This window comes from Haliotis cracherodii, unplaced genomic scaffold (genome assembly GCF_022045235.1).
Source record: "Haliotis cracherodii isolate W230 unplaced genomic scaffold, xgHalCrac1.p SCAF_2, whole genome shotgun sequence".
NCBI classification, from domain to species: domain Eukaryota; kingdom Metazoa; phylum Mollusca; class Gastropoda; order Lepetellida; family Haliotidae; genus Haliotis; species Haliotis cracherodii.
Genome location: NW_027266275.1, coordinates 32,030,335 through 32,048,976, shown reverse-complemented (window position 1 = coordinate 32,048,976; position 18,642 = coordinate 32,030,335). Strand labels below are relative to the sequence as shown.

At 40.5% G+C, this 18,642-nt stretch overlaps 2 protein-coding genes across 2 annotated transcripts in view; one reads left to right on the top strand and one right to left on the bottom strand.

The window, feature by feature from the left end:
- Window positions 1-102: 102 nt before the first annotated feature.
- Window positions 103-10,070, top strand: LOC139468000 (delta-like protein 1). Its single transcript, XM_071249639.1, has 9 exons — window positions 103-159; window positions 627-796; window positions 1,066-1,183; window positions 2,783-2,940; window positions 5,816-5,949; window positions 7,060-7,182; window positions 7,454-7,612; window positions 8,348-8,477; window positions 9,970-10,070. Exons 1-9 carry the CDS (start codon window positions 103-105, stop codon window positions 10,067-10,069), a joined length of 1,149 nt encoding a protein of 382 aa, XP_071105740.1. The 3' UTR covers window position 10,070.
- Window positions 10,071-12,123: 2,053 nt separating this feature from the next.
- LOC139467993 (rhomboid-related protein 2-like) overlaps window positions 12,124-18,642 on the bottom strand; it is a 93,665-nt gene continuing 87,146 nt past the window's right edge. The window contains exon 9 of the mRNA XM_071249624.1: window positions 12,124-18,251. Coding sequence (XP_071105725.1) covers window positions 18,019-18,251 — 233 coding nt within the window. The 3' untranslated portion in view covers window positions 12,124-18,018. The remainder of the gene's footprint in view (window positions 18,252-18,642) is intronic.

Here is an 18,642-nt window from a genome sequence, read left to right as displayed (position 1 = left end):
TAGGCGTTCCTTTGTTTAAGATGTCTCCGCGACCAGGCTAGCTGTGCTGTAGTAGACGTTGGCATGTTCCTGGGGCGGCACGGAATGAGGTCTTAGAGAACAATGACACCGTTCCCGAGCAAACCAGTCTGTCTTCTAACCGTGGTAGTGTTTCTTGAGGTAAGTCAATGTTATCTGTCATATTGAATATATCTTGATTGGCTGACTTGCAATGCAAAGTTTAATCCAATAATTGGTTGACGGTTTGATTTTACGACAAGAGGTATTTGTAACCACTTCTACCACGGAATCGTTGCTGGGGAACTGAGAAAAGAAGTGTCCTGTATTTCAATAAGTAAATTAAAGCTGCAAACGAGGGTGCTATACTAGAAAACCGTGAACGCCAGATATACACATGTACTTGCACACCAGGTTGGGTGGAAAACAATTCTGGAAGAGAAGCGTAGCGTGATATATTTGAAATACTGGTGGAATCGGCATTAAATCAAACTCATTCGTCTCTATATCTCTCTTTTAATCTTTACAATTAACATTTAGAGAAAATAGATAATTTTGTATCATTTTCTACATATTTAACCCTGGTAATTTCCGTTGGGAAACGATTTTGGCATTTATTCTACCCACAGTCCGTCCATGGTTTGGGGGTGATCGAGGTGAAACTCACCCACTACTCCAACCCCCGTGGGGTGACGGCGGCAGGGAGATGCTGTGACCGCGTTCAGTCGCCACCCCCCTGTCCAACCAACCGATGTGATCCCTACTTCATCATTTGCATCTCAGAAACCAACAATGGAGGGTAAGGAATTACAACACGAGTAAATTTACAACGGCCATCAGAGGCAATGGCAGGGTCGGTAGGTTAGCCTATTGATTAAAGCGTTCTCTCATTTACATTGCTTGTAGAGGGCAGTCCGCAATTCGATTGGCAGAGTTAAGTCCCTTGCCTGTCAGGATCCGATCGTCGAGGGTCGAATCCCACATGTATCCCGAATATTATCATTGGTTTGTTGTAGCCATGCCCGCGCTCACCCGATGTCACCTCACCAACAATATTGATATGTGCAGGGGCTGTTCGTACGGCAAGGAAGTGACGTCGTCATTAACCAACCAGAACACAGCGACGTTCACGACGACGGTAGCAGACAAAACTAACCCGCTGTCGGCAGAGTTCACCTACTGGCAGGTAAGCAGGTTCATCATATTTATAATTACCAGCTGCTAATAGGCAAATTGCCAGGTTCCATTTTCTTCCTTCCAAATTCCTCTCCAACATTGCTTATTGATGAACAGCGTATACAGCAATATTCCATCCATATTGCGACCCGTGAAGATCCGGGCTAGAATAGGTCTTCAGCAACCCATACTTGCCATAAATGGCGACTATGCTTGTCGTAAAAGGCGACTAACGGGATCGGGTGGTCAGGCTCGCTGACTTGGTTGATGCATGTCATCAATCCCAATTGCGTGGATCGATGCTCATGATATCAATCACTGGATTGCCTGGTCCAGACTCGATTATTTACAGACCGCCGTCATATAGCTGGAATATTGCTGAATGCGGCGTTAAACAACAAACCAAGTAACCAACCACCCATATTACGTCGAAGCACATAGATAAAAGGCTTGACATGTACACTTTGTACCAAGTAAGGAAACGAACCCGGGTCTCAGAGTGAGAAGCGAACGCTTAAACCCCTATACCACCCCAACGCACCTCTTGAAATCATTCAGCGGACACGATGGTTTTAATTAATCCACATAAACGAACAATGACTGAAGGAATGAATGTTATTTCATGTCGCGGCAACGTGGTAGTGAAAGTGAGCAAACAAGGTTTTGCGCCATACTTCAATAGTCCAGCTGTAAAATAGCAGCCGTAAAATAATCCGCCTACGTTCTAACTGGTTGTTGTAATCCGGACAAGTTCATGGGACACGACACCATCACGTGAAGACTTGTTGCCTTGACTCGCGTAAATATGTTAGCAGCGACACGTCTGTGCTCGGGAAATAAGGAAAAAAAATAACAACCATCGTCAATACATCACGGTTTTGGAAACACTTCCTTTCTCCATTAGTAGTGAATACAAACGTCAGCTTCACAGCGTTGCTGCTTTTCTAAACCAACGAATCAAGCCGTGGACAGGTCCCATCGAGAAGGTTATCAGCAAGTGTTCACTTCAATGAGAGCTCGGCAATATTTCTCGTGGAATTCATGCCATAGTCTTGGGGACATCCACTCTACACATGCACAAAGATTAGACACAATGTTCAGACACAAAATTCAGGCTCATACGAACTCCGTGAATCTGAGCGACCCGTCACTATTACACCACTGGTATAGTATGTATCCCACCCGTGAAGATCCGGTTTGAATAAGTCTTCGGCAACCCATACTTGCCGTAAATGGCGACTATGCTTGTCGTAAAAGGCGACTAACGGGATCGGGTGGTTAGACTCGCTGACTTGGTTGATGCATATCATCTTATCCCAACTGCGTGGAATGATGCTGATGATATCAACCACTGGATTGTCTGGTCCAGACTCGATTATTTACAGACCGCTGTCATATAGCTGGAATATTGCTGAGTATGGCATTAAACAACAAACAAACAAACACACAAACAAACAAACATATAATATGTATCCAGGGGTGATTGAGGGACATAGTGTATACAAACCCGAGATGCATTGATGTATATATCTGACTGATTCGCGTTCAGAACTAACACACTGTTTCTATAGACGTGAATGCGTTGGCTGATATCTTGTTTTGTCGGCAGGGCTCCTTTCTGCTGGAAGTGGATGTGAACGACAACAACACCGACATCACGACTAGCGACGACTACATGGGTGGGTTCTCCTACCGCTACGTAGGTACACCAGTCTCCAGTACGTCAACTCAGGCTACGTCAGTACGTCTGACGGCTGGCGACTCCATGTAAGTTTGGAAAGCGCCTGGCTGTTGAAAAAGTGATAAACTATGCACCGCCACGAAGTGGGGTAGGTTATGTAGGAACGGAGTTCGTTCGTCCGTCCGTACCTCAGTGGGAACAAATTTTCCCGAACACTATTTAAGTTAGAGAAATGAAATTTTAAACATTGATCTTACTGGTTACGAGTTCGAAAATTGATGTCATAAATTCAATTCAAATTCAAAGAGTTTAGGCCCTTGCTCCATGCTTTTCAACTTGATGCATACTGCGAAAAATAGGGACACGTTTTCTCAGAACTTTCTGGTGAGGGCGAGTTTAGGTGAAATGGGGTTAACGTCGGGTTCAAAATTATTGCACTTATATAGCGATGTGCATGCACGTGTGTTTGTGTGTGTGTGGCTGCTTGTACTTGTCCAGATTAATGCAATTCATAGTGCTAGCCCACTAAGATACCATGCCGCGGTTTAACAGGCGTACCCTACTCAGACACAGTGTACTGACTCCGAGTCGACCAATCCTTGTTTTAGCCCTTTAATGCCGAGGCAAGCTAACAACAAATACCATCTTTTAACATCATTTGGTGTGACGCGACCGGGGATCGAACCCACGACCTTCCGCTTACTGAGCGCTCTTCCACCAGACACGGAGGTGGTCTCAGAAATAGTGTAGGAATACTATGCCTGAGTGAACCGCGCCATTTACTGTACGGCGTCAAATGCCATATTTGTTTACTCTACACTTTCACATGAGGGAAACCTAGATTGTCTTTTGTGTAACGATTGAGCGTGCTTGCATCGCATCTATGTACAGAGTGTATTTGTTCCATCTAGATGATCTCATTTACATATTTATCGGATCGTGATATCAAGTTGATTGGATTGAAATATCGCACCGATAACACTATTTATCATATAATGGGTAGGTTTCTCGGCAGGATAAAGCCAACGGATAAAAACGATATCCGTTGGGGTCATATGCGGATAGAGATGCAAATATCAAAGGTCAAGTAGGGACTACTTTCACTGTTTATAAACAAACATGGCGTCGCCCTTGTCATTCGGCGATCGAGTCAGAATTAACCATCGGGAATCTGGATAAACTACAGGGATAATTGCTATCATTATCAAAAGAACAGTCTAATATACTGAAAATCTGTGTCTAACTGTGACGTAGCTAAGGCATTTTATAAGTTTTGGCAACTTTGGAGATATAAATTTCGAAACAGTTTGGCGAGGGAACGTGGCCTAGCCAAGCGGGATCAGTAGCCATATCTGTGCTTGTAGACCTCTGCGGCTTGAAACCTCCTCCACAAATTAAAATAGTTGGATTTGGCGGAAATATGTTTGAATTGTTACCTTGTTTCGTTTCGTTTTGTCTTTATGACAGGACAGACCGACTTTCAACGTCTGACCGTGGCCGTGACGTCTCATAGACTAGGGTTAGAGTAGCTTCCCTTTGACAAAGGGCAGTTACTCTAGCGGACAGACCGATGGATTGCCGCGAAAGGCAATTAAAAACAATTGTTGTTTTGCGTATATGTTGCTTCGCCACTGTATAAGAAACAGATTTCATTTGGAACTATATTGGCTACTGTCACTGTCCGACTGACATATCACTTACCCTGTGACGTAATAAATATTAATGCGCGCATTCCAGGAAAACTCGCAATGTTTCGGTAATGTTTGTGAGTGAGGGAAAGCGATTTTGAAGCACAGAATTAAAGAATGACGTTATATGATAAAGAGGTTATCACGCTTGTGTGTTTGGGGATGGTAAATATCCTGTATTAGGAATAAACACTATGTATTTAGCTCGCCAAGGCTCGCTAAATACAATGTTTATTCCTAATGCAGGATATTTACCATCCCCAAACACACTCGCGTGATAACCTCTATCCATTATATGATTGTAATATGTACAATTATAGAGAGAGATACGCTGGATCCTCGAGGTCCCCAGCGACAATAATAGTTGTGTCTAAAGTCACTGATATTTTATACGCGCTTCACCTATTTACACTTGGTGGCATTGTTTGAACCCAATTATTATTTCTTTGCTTGTTTGTTGTTCAACGCCGCACTCGGCAATATTCCAGCTATATGACGACAGCCTGTCAGTCAGTGAGTCTGCACCAGACAATCCAGTGACAGACATCATGAGCATCGATCTACGTAATTAGGATACGATAGAAACCAATTAACTTGTCCAACGCTCATGTATACAAATATCACGCACCTACATGTACATATAACATCCATTCCAATTAAAATGTCCGGGGTCGTTGACAAGAGCACGTGTGGTTGTTTGTTTTCCTGTGCAGTGTGAAGGACGATGTACCGAGTGCTTAAAGCGTCCGTCACGCAGAGGACGTGGGTCCTATCATTCATATTGCTACAGTGTGTGAAGTCCGTTCTCGGTGTTCCCGCCGTGATAGTCTGAAATATTTCTAAAGCATCGAAAAAGCACACCTCCGTGAAGGTGAGAATCGGTCTTTACAACACACTCAGCCAAGTCACAGAGCCTGACGACCCGTGATGATCCGGAGTAGAATTGGTCTTCCCCAACCCATATTTGCCGTAAAAGGCGACTATGCTTGTAGTAAGGGGCGACTAACGGGAAAAGGTGGTCAGGCTTGCTGACTTGGTTCATGAATGTCATCGTATTTCAATTGTGTGGATCGATGCGCTTGATGTCAATCACTGGATTGTCTGGTCCAGACTCGATTATTTACAGAGCGCCGTCATATAGCTGGAATATTGCTGAGTGCGGCTTTAAAAAACAACAACAAGTTCCTCTTATCCCGGCCCGAACTAGTCGTGAGTTGATGTATTTGTATGATCCCGAGTAGTTTTATTGCATGACAGCTGTCTCATTTTCCAGCATGGACGTTGAAGTACGGGCGAGATGTTTGAAGAATTACTTCGGCAACTACTGTCTAAAGTACTGCATCGACCGTGACAACGCCTTCGGCCACTTTACGTGTGACGACAAGGGCAAGGTTGTATGCATGTCAGGTATAGGGTATTACTAACAATAATAGTTTGGTTTGTGGTTGATAAATGACGAGGAATGACGTAATACATTGAGAACTTCGGAATGCAATTATCATATACACGGCGGAACGAGCCGATTAAATTGGAATGTTTCACAAATTGCAGCGCCATCTGTCGTTTTTCATTGTCAAGGTTCTTTTGCAGCTTAGTGTCCTTTTTGTGCACTGACGTTCTTTAGCACTCATTGTCCTTAAAGTTTACATATCACGTCTTTTGTTAGCGAGTTGTTCAATGGCATCGTTTTGTATTTTGAGGTTTTTTTATTCGAATGTAAATAATGACCGCCCGCATGGTACAACGTGTGTTGGCCCTTCAAACTGTCGTCCACTGTGGTATATATGCCACATAGTGTTCGACAGATCAACGTCTCAATGCATTGTTATCACATTATACCTTAAGGCCCTTCTAACCGCCTCCGTGGTCTAGTGGTAGAGCGTCCGCCCGGAGAGTGGAAGGTCCGGGGTTCGATCCCTGGCCGCGTCATACCAAAAGACGTTAAAAGATGGTACTTGTTGTTACCTTGTCTGGCGCTCGGCATTAAGGGGCTTAAACAAGGACTGGTCGACTCGGAGTCAGTATACTGTTTCTAACTGGGTTATTCCTGTTAAACTGCGGCATGGTATCTCAGTGGGCTGGCACTATAAATCAGCATCAGTCCGGACTTGTACAAGCAGCCACACAGGAGCATGCATGTCGCAATAGAAGTGCAATAATCTTTGATGCGACGTTAAACCCCATTTCACCTCACTTTGAGTTCCTTCTGGGGGTTTCTTTGCCAACATATTTTGGAGTGTGTTGGTCCAATCCTCTCCTCATCAAACTTAATACGACATCAACAAATTGAAATTGTGTAAAGATAGGTGAAATATGACATAAGTACATCCAAAAATATGAATGTGAGGATCAGTTTTGCTACGCTAGAGAAAAAGGTGTTTTCGCAGCTAATGGAAAGAAATGTACCGGTTATTGTGCATAGTCTTGGCCAGGTTCTCTAGACATATTTGAAAGCGCACGTACATGTGCTATCTATCTGTCCATCCAATTTGTTGTCTATGTACATTTGCCCCTTAGGTTGGGCAGGGTCGATGTGTACCCTGGTGTCGGCTGCCTGTACCCCCAACCCGTGCCAGAACGCAGGGACCTGCCTGGACAAGCACGGTGTAGCTGTTTGCGCATGCCGGCAAGAGTACAGAGGTAAGGCCTAAACAATCGCCACTCTGTTGGGCACAACAATGGCGAACAGATTTTGTTTTTCAGTTATTTCGTATTGCAACGTTGTTGTTTTTGTATTATTGATGATTTTTGGAAGTTGTTTTACGCCGGTGTCGCGACACCCGGTAAATATTCTAGTCTGGGTCAAGAGAAACGTTTTGATGATAGATTTAAGTAAAGCGTTAATAAGGGAGATGTTGTAAGCGGCAGTAAAATAGCGTATAATCCAATTCAAATAGTTTTGGCATCAAAGGTAACCTTTGCGAGTTTCCTGTCACTACACCTTCAACAACTACAACTACTACTCCAACTCCTACTACTACAACCCCACCAACAACACAATTTACAACAACAAAGGCAGTGACAATCGAGAGTGTTGCAGTCTTGCCTCAAAGGAAGGAATCTGTTGCAGGTATGGACATTTCGTTTGAAGTGTTCAAGTCAACAACTAACGCCATTTTTTTACTTGTTATGTATTACATGTATTATACACTTTTGTAGTTGGAAGATTTTTGTTGCCTGTTAAACCACGTGGTCTTTGAGATCTGTACTTCGTGGAGCAATAATTTAGTATAGGAAATGTTGTATTGTTATTTTAGTTTTGTTTGTTTGTTTGTTGTTTAACGCCTCACTCAGCAATATTCCAGCTATATGACCTGGATCTGCAAATATTCGAGTCTGGACCGACAATCCAGTGATCGACATCATCAGCATCGATCCACACAATTGGGATCGTTGACATGCATGAACCAAGTCAGCAAGCCTGACCACCTATTATACATAGCATAGTTATGCTATGAGGCTGCAAAGAAAATTCTTTTCGACAGTGAACTTTAATTTTCCTAAGATTGTAATATTTGAAAAGGTAGCAAAAACATCCATATTTTATTTTGGTTTGACATCTTACACCACAGTATTTCAACCAGTGGAACATTAAGATTTTTAAAATGAAATTTATTGACAAGACCTATTGATAATACTTTCAGACAAAACATACAGTGAAACCTGGTTAGACCGGACCCTGTTAATCACTAACCCCCTTCTTCCAGGTGATCTTGTTGGGAACGTCCATGATATTGTGAAGGCTGTTTTTACCAGTAATACAATAATAAAAATAACACTCACTAACAGATACATGTTTATACAGGTGCGACAACCACTGTGGTACCCACGCAGACGAGCCCACCTGTTGTAGATGTGGTGATAATTGTTGCAGCTGTTGGTGCTGCACTTCTGTTGATGTTCATCATGGGTGTGACCACTGCAATATTGTACAGGTGAGATAACATGAAGCTATGAAACAGGGATAACAACTTCTTTAATGTTTGTGACAACCTTTAGCTGAGATAACATTCAGACTTCAAGGCATTTGTACAAAACACACTTTGATGGTAGCCAAATGACTTGAATAAATCACAAAATTTGTGTTAACCATTTTTCCATAAATCTGTACTGGCAACAGTGAGATCCATTCTCAATTATCCAGTGTATCGTATTTCCATTCTTTTTAATAAATACTCTGACCCATTTGCCACTTCGTATTGAGCCTGATTTGAATTACACCATGTCCAATCAAATAACTCTCTCCAGCAAGAGGACCTCCTCCGTGGTCTAGTGGTAGAGCGTCCGCCCGGAGAGTGGAAGGTCCGGGGTTCGATCCCCGGCCGCGTCATACCAAAAGACGTTAAAAGATGGTACTTGTTGTTACCCTGTCTGGCGCTCGGCATTAAGGGGCTAAAACAAGGACTGGTCCGCTCGGAGTCAGTATACTGTGTCTGAGTGGGGTATTCATGTTAAACTGCGGCATGGTATCTCAGTGTGCTAGCACTAAAAATCGGCATCAGTCCGGACTAGTAGAAGCAGTCACACAAACACACACACGTACATGCACCTTGCTATATAAGTGCAATAATCTTGGATGCGACTTTAAACCCAATTTCACCTCACCTCACTTCCAGCAAGAGAAATTCTGTGCCAAGTTAGTGATATGAGCAGTGTAGATAGTGAAGGAAGAAATGGCCGCAAATGGTCCAGGGTATTTATCAGAACAGAATAACAACGATATAATATGATACTCTGGACAAGCGAGGATGAGTAAAACGATGTGAACTCAGACTCATTGAACTATAGTTACTATTTGAAACAACATAACTTCTTATCAGCAGCTTTAGACGCTAATATGTTAAGTCTACTAGTCCTTATAATGAAAGCAAATGTAGCAAAACCCTAAAAGGACAAATTCCTACTAGTCGTTATGATACCTTTAATACCAAAAGACTTTAAAAGATGGTACTTGTTGTTACCCTGTCTGGTGCTTGGCATTAAGGGGCTAAAACAAGGACTGGTCGGCTCGGAGTCAGTATACTATGTCTGAGTGGGGTATTCATGTTAAACTGCGGCATGGTATCTCAGTGTGCTAGCACTATAAATCTGCATCAGTCCGGAATAGTACTAGCAGACAGATGCACACACACACGTGCATGCACGTCGCTTCATAAGTGCAATAATCTTGGAGCCGACATTAAACCCCATTTCATCTCACCTATGATACCTTTAATACTGGGCAGATAGGCAAGGACCACATGACTTGTGCCTGTTTCTAAGGATGCATCAGAATCTTCATCAGCATGATGAACTAGATAAGTATATACCCATCTCCCACTACAGATACTGGATATTGTTTCAGGGGTCGACTTTTTCACTGTATTTTGTAAACAATGTTCCTTAATTGTGGCCAACTTTTTTAATGAACATTCTCAATTTTTTCAGGAAATATGTTTCAACAAAGAAACCATCCAAAACATCATTCAACAAAGTGCATCCTGGCAGGTCAAGTTTTAAAGTGAATCGGAAACAAAACCACATGTAACAACGGGCCCCTTTTCTTGGACTGGCCACCATAGAAGGTGGCTTTGAGACCACAGTCCAGCTTTGTGATGTATCTGGTCCACTCTGTTGTCATCACCTTCAAATGAAGATTATCCATCGCACTGGACTTGATTCAGCATCTTACAATCTCAGAGAATTCATTTTGTACCGGTGTACGGGAGTCAAGTGGGCCATGTGTTCATTCATCCCATCATGGTTGGGTTCGAATCCCACTTGGGTAATGTGTGAATTTGACTCCTGGTGCCACTACTACATGGCTACAGCATGGCTAAATTCTGGCTAAGTCGCATCTCTTTACAACCTTAGCGCTAAGATTAACCTTGGTAATGGTTGTTTTGTATAATGGCACCAGAGGAATACCACCAAACTAGTGTTTTAACAGACCAGCAACAGTTGTATTTGTTTAAATATCTCACAAATGGCTGTTACTGACTTTGAATTTAATATCAGTGCCAAACATATAAACTCCCATTTAAACTCATAATTTGGTGAAAAATATATGATTTTATTATTAAAACAAGGTTTGTTTGTCTGTTGTTTGATTCCACACTCAGCAATATTCCAGCTATATGACGGCGGTCTGTATATAGTCAAGTCTGGACAAGACAATCCAGTGATTAATATCATGAGCATGCATGACATGCATCAACTGATTCAGCGAGCCTGACCAACTGATTCTGTTAGTCGCCTCTTACGACAAGCATTGTCGCCTTTTACAGCAAGCATGGGTTGCTGAAGACCTATTCTACCCCCGATCACGGGTCCCATCCTGCAGTTTAACAAGACTACTCCACTCAGACACAGTATACTGACTCTGAGCTGATCAGGGCTTCTTTTATGCCCTCTATTAACCACGGACAGTGATGAGGATTTTACCGCCAACCTTCTGCTCTATCACTAGACCTTGGCAGTGGTCCATAAACACCATATATATTCAGCATTGTGAGTGAGTGAAGAGTTGTGTCAATCTTATTTGTAAAAACAGCTAAAATACTTTTTTGTGAGTCGACAAAATTCATGTATAGTGCTGACAAACCAAGGATTATAATCAGGCAAAATCTGGGATTCAAACACACCTCTCCTGGATCCTGGCAAGTAAGGGACACAACTCTTCTCACCTAGTTGTGACATCACATGTCGACAGAGGGCAGGGGTGTCGGGTAGCCTAGTGGTTAAAGTGTTCGCTTGTCACGCTGAAGACCCAGGTTCGATTCCCGACATGGGTACAATGTGCTGTGATATTGCTGGAATATAGCTAAAAGCAGCGTAAAACCATACTCACTCACTCACTCACATGTCGACCTGTTCCCCCTTTATAATGGAATGTCCTGCTGACTGATAAGGACACATTCACCCCGTGACAGTATCAATTTACCCGTGTTAAGTTCATCCATGAATAATGCAGTTACATAACAAGGAAAACCTGTGAGAATTGATCATTTATTACAAAATGACAGGAAGAACAATATGATATTTACAATGACCACTTAAGACAATGGTACATATGATGAGTGTATTTTGTTGAATATATGTGCATAATGTAATTATTAAAATCATATACAAGGGTCTTACAGCCCCAAAACATTTGATCCATCTTCATGTCCATGATCCCAGCAGTTGCTGCAGCTCAGAACAGCCTTACATTACACTTCAGGATTTCACGTTTTATTATTTTCTGTACGGCCGGGAGTCAAAATAAAAAAAAAGGTTCCTAAAGCATACTTTCTATTTAATTTATTTTTCCTTAATATTTTATTATTTAAAAGTAGTGTCAAAACAAAGAGAAAATTAACAAAAAGAAAAGTGTACCACATTCTCATTTACATGTATACCTTTAGTTTATTTATTCCTTAATTAGCTAACATATTCGGTAGGAATGTTATTTTCTCATAATATCAATTTTATTCTCAATTTGTTAAATTTTAAGTCAGTATAATGAATGAAACTCTGCTTAAATTGCTTTGAGACAAACTACGGAGGCAAGGGCAACTGACTATAAAAGTCCAGTTTCCACCTTTGCCAAACTGGGCTGGAATTCCGGAGTTACATTTTGGCCGGACTAACGAACCATGCATAGTCCAATCAAAATCGCGTAACGAACTGGACATCCGGTTTGTAAACAACATGGATTTCAATGAGCAGATTCCGGTCGACTGGAGAATTTGCAAAGCATGTGTACCCTGAAGTAGGCGTAGACAGATATGTTGCATATATTTTCATGTTTTTAATCAAGGTGCTCATGTGATTGTGATACACTTTGCCGGGTAAGACCCGTTTTATTTAAAAATAGATCTTGATTATCGATCAGATCATCTTGACTGGGCGCCACCATTTTGTTTGATGCAAATGCAAGTGATATGAGAGGCGTAATCTGATTGGTCAATAGGAGGGACATATAGGGGACATAACTTGTAATAGCCACTGGTGGGGCTACGTTTGAGTCCAGGAATTCCAGCCTAGTTCTGCAAGGGTGGAAACTGGACTTTTATTGTAAATTTACTCTCTTGCCTTTGGAAGATGTTTTGCTTTGTTTGTTTATTGTTTAACACCACACTCAACCATATTCCAGCTATATGACGGCAGTCTGTAAATAATTGAGTCTGGAAATGCAAATGGGATACGATGACAGATGACTATGCAAGTACATGATGAAGTAGGCGACTGCTTGTTGTAAGAGACGACTAACGGGATCGCATCCCAATTGCATGGATCGATGTTCATGATGTCAGTCACTGGACTGTCTGGTCAAGACTCGATTATTTACAGACCGCCATCATATAGCTGGAATATTGCTGAGTGCGGCGTTAAACAACAAACAAACAAAGTATCTGCAAGTTCCAGTTGTTAATATGTCATTATGGAGGATTAGTTATTTCATCACAAGGAAGTGAAATGTCAATGCATGATAATGACTATTAATTTCTGATGGAAAACGTATACTACAAAGGAATAAACAGACTACTTTACATGTTTATAGTAATCACACACTTCTATCACACACAAGAGGGAATACATTTATATGTGGTTGTACAACATGATGCCAAACACGTCTCGACTACCAATCTAAATGTAAATACCAAAACTAGAAAAATCCCTGAGTAATAATATTTCTTTCTCAAACATTTCATGTTCATAAGGCCATAATAATTAATTATGACATTTTCATTCATAAGCTCAACCCAAGGTGCTGCAATACAGTGTGCAGAGTTGTGTCCCTTGGACACACCAGAAACCTATGATTGTGGGTTCGTATTCCGGTTTGCCTCAATTATGTATCTAGGTTTTTCATCACAATACCTATGCTCGAGGGTTTTACCACAGACACAAATGTCGAAGACTTGCATCACTTTGGGCTTTCCTCCAACATTAAGCTAGCACTCTGTGATATAACTGAAATAATGTTCAAAGCAGCATTAAACTCAACTCCCTAACTCACTCTCTAAACCTACAAGAAGAACCTTCTGTTAAAAGTAAGAGGAAGAAAAAAGTGCAAATTGTGTGATATACAAAATGCCTTGCAAAAATATAACAATTGCAATAAACATAAATGCCTATTTTCCAAACTATTTTGACAAGAAAATAATAATTCATTTACAGTGGCCTGGACATCAAGAATGCCACAGAAAAAAAACAGACTATCAACATGGCAACTACCTATGTGTAAAATGTTTGCCAAAACAACAAATAAAACATAAAAGAGAACATAAGACAAAATGTTAGGCCCAAATCACATCTCTTGCCATTTCCCATATATCCACTTCATAAAAAATGACACTCAAGATCAAAAGAAATGATAACAGTGTTTATGTTGTTGTCAATATTGTGATCTTTAGAAGCATAACTGAAAACTCCTCTTTCCCTTTGAAGATTTAAGTGTTGTTGTGTTAAACTGAACTGAAGATGGACTTCCCAGGCTTTCTAAAACATTGTTTATTAAATTCAATTGAAATGTTTTTTTACACAAGAAATGGTAAAACGTCTGGATATTTTCATTCCCCATTAGAGATGTAAAGCCGTTTTAAAGAGAGTGAACTTTGAGGAGGGACTCTCCTTTTGACCTTAAAATGCTATGAAGCATCACCAAGCTCCTCTGCATGCTTTGAAGATGATTTGCTGTGTACACAGAATATTGATCTGTCTGTAAAGGTATAATATCCATATCATACTCATAATCGGTTTGCAAATATCAGTAGACTACAGAATATGTTTCTTTTCACTTTGAGTACCTATTTATAAATTGTCGCATGATTGGACAATGTAACCTCTGCCCAAAATGGTCTTTTAAGGTTTATATGTTAATTATCATGGTGTTATTTGACTTGTAACCATAAAACAGGTTTATAATTTATCACACAGACGGTGCCTTTAAATGTGGTTTTGTTCTCAAGCAATGAGTCTCAAATATCTCTTATCTGCCAGATGCGATATGACCTCATTTGTTTTTAATTTGAAAAATGAAATATTCATAATTGGCAGTTTTTAAAATCAATAACTGAGACAGGATACCCTAGTGTGACAACTGGTTAAAAGTCAAGTCACACAATAAGCCAAGCAGCCATCATGAACTTTCAGACACAAACAAGACCATGCAAATCACATCCATGCTTACAGAAAATGATTAATTTGGCTAATGTTAATAAAAATAAAAATAAACGTAAATTAATAACTCTATTGAGACACATTACAGCTGAAATTACATTCGCCAGTTTGATAGCATGAGGATAACTGGATATTAATTTCCACTCAACCAAGATGACATCACAGTATTTGAGCAGGTTTTCAAAGAACAGTTATTAAGCACTGAGCCAAGAAGTGTCCCAAAAGTATTGATTTTAATCATTAAAATAACGTTTTCTGTTCTAATGGTGACAGACTTCCAAAAAACATTTTTACATCTCATTGCATTTAAAATCTGAAATTACCATTGTGCCCCTTTATGGGCCCCTAGGTAATACTCTTAAATATACTATGCATTTCGGATAAGGATACTTAATATTCCATGCCATAAACACACACATATCAGGAATAAGTGTGGCATGTCATGGACTGATGGGTGTATCCCTGTCATATGTTGAGTGGTATATATGTGCATCATCAGTGATAGATGTAGAGTTCTATCAAAAGACCATGGTGAGATGAGAGCTGTACTTGGTCCACAATATATCCACAATTTAAGAACTGAAGAAAATGTTTACAAATCATTAGAAGGATATTAGATGTTCTCATGGGAATTAGACTTGTTCATTACACCAATGTCTGAACAGAAGCCTCCATCAGGCTGACATGCATTAGAAGACGCGTTTGTTTTAAAATATGAACATGACCGAGTATTTGACCCCAGCTGATTTTCTGAGGAGACGTAGATAAAAACAGTACAAACATTTGGGATGGAAGTCATCTTGATCATGGACTTGGACGTTCTTTAAAAGTTTTAAAAAAGAGCCCTTTTTACTCATTTAGGCTTACTTGTGTATTTGATCATGTGAAGTCCATGAAAAATGGCTAGTTAAACATGTCTGAAAATTTTCATACCTTATTCAAAACATTTCTGAAAATTTAAATCTGACATTTCCAGTGCACTAAAAGGACCCCTATCCTAACATCATATTTTAACAGAGTTGTGTTAATTATGAACATCAAGCAATAATTATAATCATATTTGTAGGATACACATTAAAATCTAAGCAAGTATATTTCCTCAGATAATCCAACTATCCATATTGTCATAACAGTGAGACAGAACAAGTAGATGCTGGCTACATTATGTACTGTTCGTGTAATGGTGGACATGTCAGGTGTTAACGAGGAACCTAACCCCACAAAGTGGTTCTGGGGCTGCAGCCTGCCGTGTAAATGGATGCTGTTATAAATAGACCAAGAAAGAAACACTTCCAAATATATTTTTTTTAATTACATGTACTTGGTTCATTGATCACCCAACTCAAATTTTACAAATGTCTGTTTCTGTTTGAAGTCTGTTAAGAAACTGTAGTAAGAAAAAAAAACTGCATAGAAGATTGATCTGGGAATAGATGAAATTCTATGTCTGGCCTAAGAAATCCCCCAAGAAGCATGTTAGTTGCATTACAGCTGTTCCACTCATCCCATCAATGATACTAATATACTAAGATGTCCTTTTTTGCCTCTAGAAATGTTCACAAGCTTAATTGAATATTGATATTGGCGGCTGATATGGTTTTGGAAGGAAATGTAACTGTGAAATGTAATGAAGAAATGTCAATGATTACTTTGTGAAATATCTCTCTATTACATAGGGTACGTTAGTGGAGAGTTTGTTTGTTTGTTTGTTTGTTGTTTAACGCCACATTCAGCAATATTCCAGCTATATGACTGTGGTTTGTAAATAATCAAATTTGGACCAGATAATCCGGTAATTGACATCATGAGGCAATTGGGATACGATGACATGCATCAACCAAGTTAGCGAGCCAGACCACCCGATCCCTTGAGTCGCCTCCTACAACAGGCACAGGTTGGTGGGGACCAGTTCTAACCCGGAATCCCCACATTGTCAAGTAAACAGAGAGCTAGTTTCAGTGTTTCACTCTATGCAAGCATCCAGCGGATGACTCGTCAGTGGTCCCACTCTGTATCACTCCCCTATCAACTGAAGCTAAGTAAGGATTCCTCATGTACTGAAAGTCAGATCTTATCTTGAAGCTGAAATAATGGCAACACAAGCAGCTTAATGCATCAGATTCATGACGATAAAGAATATAAAAACATCATCACTCATGTCTTCATTAAAGCAAATACTGGTCCAGAGGCAAAGAAAGTCTTTCTGACTAGTCAATAGTTTCAAGTAACTGTGTGTCTAGTAATATCCAGTTTGACTAGATTTCAGTCCAGCATTGTTGGTGGTAAGATAGTCTGTCTCTCTGACCCAAGAGACAAAATTCAAAAATGAATCCAACCTCATTCTAAAATGATTCGGCAAGTCAAGATTGCCCCAGCTCTAGTCTACAATTAAGCATGGATCTGGGCTCCATTTGGATTTTATTATATATATTGTGCCTATATAAATTATGAATAACATAACTTATATCTGGGACTAAATGTTAGTCTAGGGGTAAGGAGGTAAAACACTTTCAGTCTCAGGGATGGAAAATTGTCCAAGCAATAACTTATACTCATACATACCACTACATCACGGAGACTCGGAACTCTGTACAACACAATAGTCATCACTATGAACTGCCAAAATGAGCAACACATTCCAGTCTGACTAAACTCAGATCTTTTAAACTGATATGATACGTCTCTGCGTCTCAGGACATCTCTATAGGAAGCCTCATCAGGTGACTCTGTGCAAACTCTGACTGCCCAATCAAAATGAAGCGGTGTGGGTTCTGGAGCCAATCATATGTCAGTTTTCAAAAGCTATTTGTCTTCATTACTCTATTTGGAAGTTTCAAAGTCAGCAAAAGAACACCGCCACAGAACACAATTATACCCTTGATACTACACCCTGTTTGCTGCAGATGCCGAGGTGCTCACAAAAGACAGGATGTGCAACAGATCTTCAACAATATAATTTTGCAGTTCGAGACAAAAAATCAGATATGTCTGTCTCATACCAAGAATTTAGAAGCCTTATTGCCGATCAGTTGATCAGAAAGTTCAACCGACACGACCTATGCAGGTGTACTCAGATCTTCACACAGAGAGGTATTGTACGCAGTAAAAGATCTGATTTTAATGAGATTGAACACATCCTTGATGAACATAATCCACAGAAGTTCATTTGAAAGAATGCTTGCAAAGATGTGCAATCAAAAGTAATAAATAAATAACACAAAAACTATAAACCATCTCATGATTGTCCGCATAATGAAGTGATGATTCCAACCTCCAAGCTCCGTATCTTGATTCATCGCACTCTACAACAGTCACTTCCTGTAGACACAGTCAGTAGTAGAAAATATTCCAGAAGATGGCGAACACCACACAACCGAGGTACACAGCTAGCGCTATCCACCATACATACTGTTCATGTAACTTCTGCTCAAAGTTCTTCAGCACCACCAAGCCTATAGTGAGTCCTGCTAGCGCCCCCATCAGGTGGGCCACATACCCAACAGGGGGGACAACCTCCTTATGAACATAGCGGTCCCATATTGCAAAGCCGACATCTGCACTTGCTGAAAGAAAATCAATATAAATATTAGCAATACTTATATATCTAAGGCTCACAAAATTCTATGTTATATAATCATGAAGATCCGGGATAGAATAGGTCTTCAGTAGTCCATGCTTGCTGTAAAAAGCGACTATGCTTGTCATAAGAGGCTCACAAAATTCTATGTTATATGCCGGTAGACCCATGAAGATCCGGGATAGAATAGGTCTTCAGTAATCCATGCTTGCTGTAAAAAGCGACTATGCTTGTCATAAGAGGCGACTAACGGGACCGGGTGGTCAGGCTCACTGACTTGGTTGATGCATGTCATCGCATCCCAATTCCGTGGATCGATATTCATGATGTCAGTCACTGGACTGTCTGGTCCAGACTTGATTATTTACAGACTGCCT